Source organism: Palaemon carinicauda, chromosome 1 (assembly GCF_036898095.1).
Source record: "Palaemon carinicauda isolate YSFRI2023 chromosome 1, ASM3689809v2, whole genome shotgun sequence".
Classification (NCBI taxonomy): domain Eukaryota; kingdom Metazoa; phylum Arthropoda; class Malacostraca; order Decapoda; family Palaemonidae; genus Palaemon; species Palaemon carinicauda.
The window spans coordinates 110076538-110081537 of NC_090725.1; the positions used below are offsets into that span (position 1 = coordinate 110076538).

A 5000-nucleotide genomic window follows, 5' to 3' on the forward strand; every position below is an offset into this window, starting at 1 on the left:
CCAAATGGGATGCGATGGAGCAGAGAGTTTTGGGCAACGAAATAAATGGGATCCGCCAGATACTTGTGGGGGGGGGGGAAGGAATGAGATGGAAATTCTAAAACGCAAATTGTACATTAGACGAAGATAGAAAGAGACTCTTTAGCTATGGTAAGCAGCTCTTCTAGGAGAAGGATACTGCAAAATCAATCAATTCTTCTCTAGTCTTGTGTAGTGCCATAATCTCTGTACCATGGTCTTCCACTGTCTTGGGTTAGAGTTCTCTTGCTTGAGGGTACACTCAGGTACAGTATTCTGTTTCCTTATCTCCTTTCCTCATTGGGCTATTTTCCCTATAATAATAATAATAATAATAATAATAATAATAATAATAATAATAATAATAATAATAATAAATTTCTAATATGAACGAATAATTTTTAAATCAAATTAACTAAGTGCTATTGTTGAACTTTTTTTTTTATTTACCCAATAAAACCACACAAAGCTCATCAAAGTTTTCCAAGTTTCCTTTGAAATAGCAATATGAGCCAAAATTAGATTTTATGCCAAAGGATGATTAATCAAGTGAACCATTAAATTCTATGGGTCGAGTCTCTTTGAAGAGTTTGTTAGGGAAAAATAGAATTATTGGTTTTATTAAATCATTATAAATATACATTGAATTTCTTAAGTTTATTACACTCTTATATCTATTGATTTTCTGAAATTATTAAAATATCCTCTTGTTTAATTTGCTCCAGTATCAATGTTGCTTTTTTTTCCTGTTTCTTAGTGTTATTCCCATCATTATTCTTTTCATAGTTTTCTGAGTTGTAACTATCTTAGGTTCTAAGGCCTTAGTAAGGTTCAAAGTTTCCGATGCATAAGTTAAAACTGGAAGGACCATCTCATTAAATACTTTTTTAGAGAAAGTGACATTTTACTTTTCATAATCTCATTTTGAATTTCTTATAATGCTTAGAGAGGAGTAAGTTTATTGGTAGAAAGTATAGCTTATGGCCTAAGGCTCTAGTAAGGCTCCAAGTTTCCGATGCATAAGTTGATACTGGTAGGACCATCTGAATAAATAGTTTTCTCTTTAGAGAAAGTGTCATTTTACTTTTCATAATCTTATTTTGCATTTTTTATAATACTTCGAGTGGAATAAATTTATTGGTAGAAAGTATGGCTTATGTGATGTGCCTTTATTAAGGCTCAAAGTTTCCGATGCATAAGCTGATACTGGTTGAATACTTTTCTTTTTAGAGAAAGGGGCATTAGGATTTTCATAATCTTAATTTTAATTTCTTATAATACTTTATGAAAAATAAACTTATTGATAGAACGTATGTTTTTCCAATTGAAATATTAAAATAAAATATTCTCTGTTCGATGATTAAAATCTCAATGTATTTGTCTTCCTTTTATGTTAGATTTTATCCATTACCTTTCCCAGACTTAAGATTAATGTGGCAATGATAATTCTTTCTTTTTTCTTCCCCAGATCAAAGATTTTCTTTGAAATATCTTCCCAAGATTAACGATTAGATTACCTTTCTTTAACTTTCCTCATCTCCCCCAAACCAGAGAACAAAACCCCAGAACCGTTTCTTCCCTTCATCTTCCCCATAACAGAGTCTTTCTTTAAATCATGTTCCCCAGACCAGAAGCTTTCCTTAGATTGTCTTCCTAAGATCAGAGGTTTTATTGAATTATCTTCCCCAGATTAACAATTAGAATACCTTTCCTCATCTTCCCCAGACCATAAAATAAAACCCTGAAGCTGTTTATTCCTTTTATCTTCCCCAGATCAGAGTTTTTCTCAGATTTATCTTCCCCAGATGGAAGATTTTCTCTGAATCATTTTCCCCAGATCAAACCTTATCTCTGAATCATCATTCCCATATTAACGATAATAGTGTCTTCCCACAACCTTTCCCCATCTTCCCCAGGCCATAAAATGAAACCCTAAAGCTGTTTCTTCCTTTTATCTTCCCCAGATCAGAGTTTTTCTCAGAATTATCTTCCCCAGATGTAAGATTCTCTATGAGTCATTTTCCCCAGATCAAACCTTATCTTTGAATCATCTATCCCAGATCAGAGCCTTTCTCTAAATTATCTTCCCCATATTAACGATTAAGATACCTTCCCATAATCATTCCCTATCTTCCCCAGGCTAAAAAAGAACCTCAAACTCACGCCCTTCCTCTTCTCTTCCCACAGACCACGAGGAAGACGCTCCCCCACTCCCCAAAATCATACCCTTTTTCTAAACCATATTCCCCATATTAACGATTATATTATCTTCCCATAACCATTCCCTATCTTCCCCAGACTAATAGAGAATTTCAAACTCACATCCTTCCTCTTCTCTTCCCACAGACCACGAGGAAGACGCTCCCCCACCAGAAGTGGACTACACAACCGACCTCCTAGAGCGACTCCTAGCCCGCACTGCTCAAAAGTGAGTCTACGTTTGGGACCCATCATGGCTCCCTGTTTTACACACATCACTCGCATACAACAACAGAAAAAAAAGAAACATTTCCCTGCAATTACACTTCGATCAAGGTTCATTTACAATGGAGAGACATTCATAGGGTTTTCTATATACACTATGTTTTTATATTGGTAGGATAAAACACTTTATTGTATATATCATAAACATATCTTCATAAACATCAACTGGTGAAATTGATTTTTCCTTTCTTTGAGGCTTCAAATGTTTCCTTTCTACTATATATATATATATATATATATACATACATAATTATATATATACATGTGTGTATATACATATATATACCTATACATACCCGTATATACTAGACCCACATAAATACACATATCTATCTATCTAGACACACACACACACACACATATATATATATATATATATATATACTTATATATGTGTATTTTACACAAACATTTCAACTCAAAGCAATTTCCCGAAAGCAAATCAAATTATACATCTTCACATAAACAAAACAAGAAATGACAACCAAACAGAGAAACATTCAATCTGAAACCGAGAGGCAAATGGCTAAACTTATCTGACGTGAAACATAAAATGCACTAAGTAAATTCAAGTAAATTAGAAGTAAAATTCTACTCAAATAATCTAAACTAGAAAAAAGTAATTCAAAATAAAGTAAAAGCATAGTTCCTTAGAATCCATAACTTAGGCCTGGAGCACACTAGCGACTCTGTGGCGCCACAAAGCCACAGCATCGTGTGGCGGGGATGTGGTCTCCCATAGGTATCCATTGTTTTCAAGTTTAAAGTAATTCAAAATTAAGTAGAGGCATAGTTCCTTAGAATCCATAACTTAGGCCTGGAGCACACTAGCGACTCTGTGGCGCCACAAAGCCACAGCATCGTGTGGTGGGGATGTGGTCTCCCATAGGTTTCCATTGTTTTCAAGTTTTGCCGCGCAAACTAGCGACTGTGGCAAGCGACTGTGGCTCTCTGTCGCTCATCCCCGCCACAGGTCAAGTTTTGCCGCGCAAACTAGCGACTGTGGCAAACGAATGTGGCTCTCTGTCGCTCATCCCCGCCACAGGCGTGGCGTGGCTTTGAAAATAATGGAAACCTATGGGAGACCACATCCCCGCCACACGATGCTGTGGCTTTGTGGCGCCACAGAGTCGCTAGTGTGCTCCTCCCTAATATGTAAAGATATTTTGACGCTCTATCAATATGTGATCTGCAAAAAGGCTGCGATCTACCAAGGTATGACAGTGATGGAGTAGATTGTGCGGAACAAAAACCATTAGAAGTTTTATGGAATATCCCCGAAATAAAGACCAACGGGGCAAGCGAGCGCAGTTCTACATGTACCGCTTGCCAGTACATAGGAGCAGTGATGTTTAATGTTCTTTGAGAGCGAAGCGAGCCATGGCGCAGCAAAAAAAAAAAAAAAAAAAAAGAAAAAAAAAAAAAAAACCAAGCTCGGTAGATCACATATTGGAGAGAAAACAACTCGGTGGTTCACATATTGAATATGTAGGTAGGTCACATAACACGCGCAGATACAAAATTATATTTCGGGTCACTTAAATGTAATCCCTTATTGGAGTAATAATAATAATAATAATAATAATAATAATAATAATAATAATAATAATTATAATAATAATAATAATAACTGAAATCACAAGACAAATAAACAGCAACAAACAAAATATCAAATTTTATTAGAATTAAAAAGTAAATTAAAACAAACAAAAAAACCTTCCCTAAGGAGACTTATAAAGTAACTCAAAATGCTTTAGGAAAGGAACAGCCTACTCTTTATACATCACAATGACAAAAAAAAGAAAAAAAAGAAAAAACATAAAATAATAATAAAAAATAATAACACTTAGCAAATAACAGTGATGTTGAGAAGAAAATTAAATCAATAAAAAAGGTGTCATATAATTAAAGCCACTGAGGCAGCCAATTTAATAATAATAATAATAATAATAATAATAATAATAATAACAATAATCCTTCCAAGGTAAACCAAACTAACTTCTGTTTACTTGAAAACTATATGTAAAAATAGAAATAATTATTACAACATTGCACCAAAATACACAAAATAAAAACAACGACAACAACATCGTACCACAAAAAAAAACATACTTTAAACATCAACAAATAACAATAAAAACAACAACAACAACATACCACCAAAAAAAAAAATACTTCAAACATCAACAAATAACAATAAAAACAATGACAACAACATCGTACCACAAAAAACATTCTTCAATATAAACAAATAACAACAAAAACAACAATAACAGCATCGTACCAAAGTTCGCAAGAAAGACACCGCAAATAGACGAACAAACAAAAACCTCCTTCTCTGGGCCATTCAGGAGCAGCTGTTCCCTGAGGGTATTATACCTGCTGACGTCAAGAGTCTTGCTAATAAAGTCAATTCTTTTTAGTGAGGCAGATTTACACCGACTCGCAGGGGTGCCCTTTTAGCTCTGAAAAGTTCCTGCTCGCTGATTGGTTGGACG

The 5000-nt window shown here is 34.5% G+C and overlaps 1 protein-coding gene across 1 annotated transcript in view; it reads left to right on the forward strand.

Moving 5' to 3' along the window:
- The window catches only part of LOC137654200 (uncharacterized), an 80035-nt gene that overhangs the window by 18364 nt on the left and 56671 nt on the right, over positions 1-5000 (forward strand). The window contains exons 7-8 of the mRNA XM_068387867.1: positions 1983-2016; positions 2325-2446. Coding sequence (XP_068243968.1) covers positions 1983-2016; positions 2325-2446 — 156 coding nt within the window. The remainder of the gene's footprint in view (positions 1-1982; positions 2017-2324; positions 2447-5000) is intronic.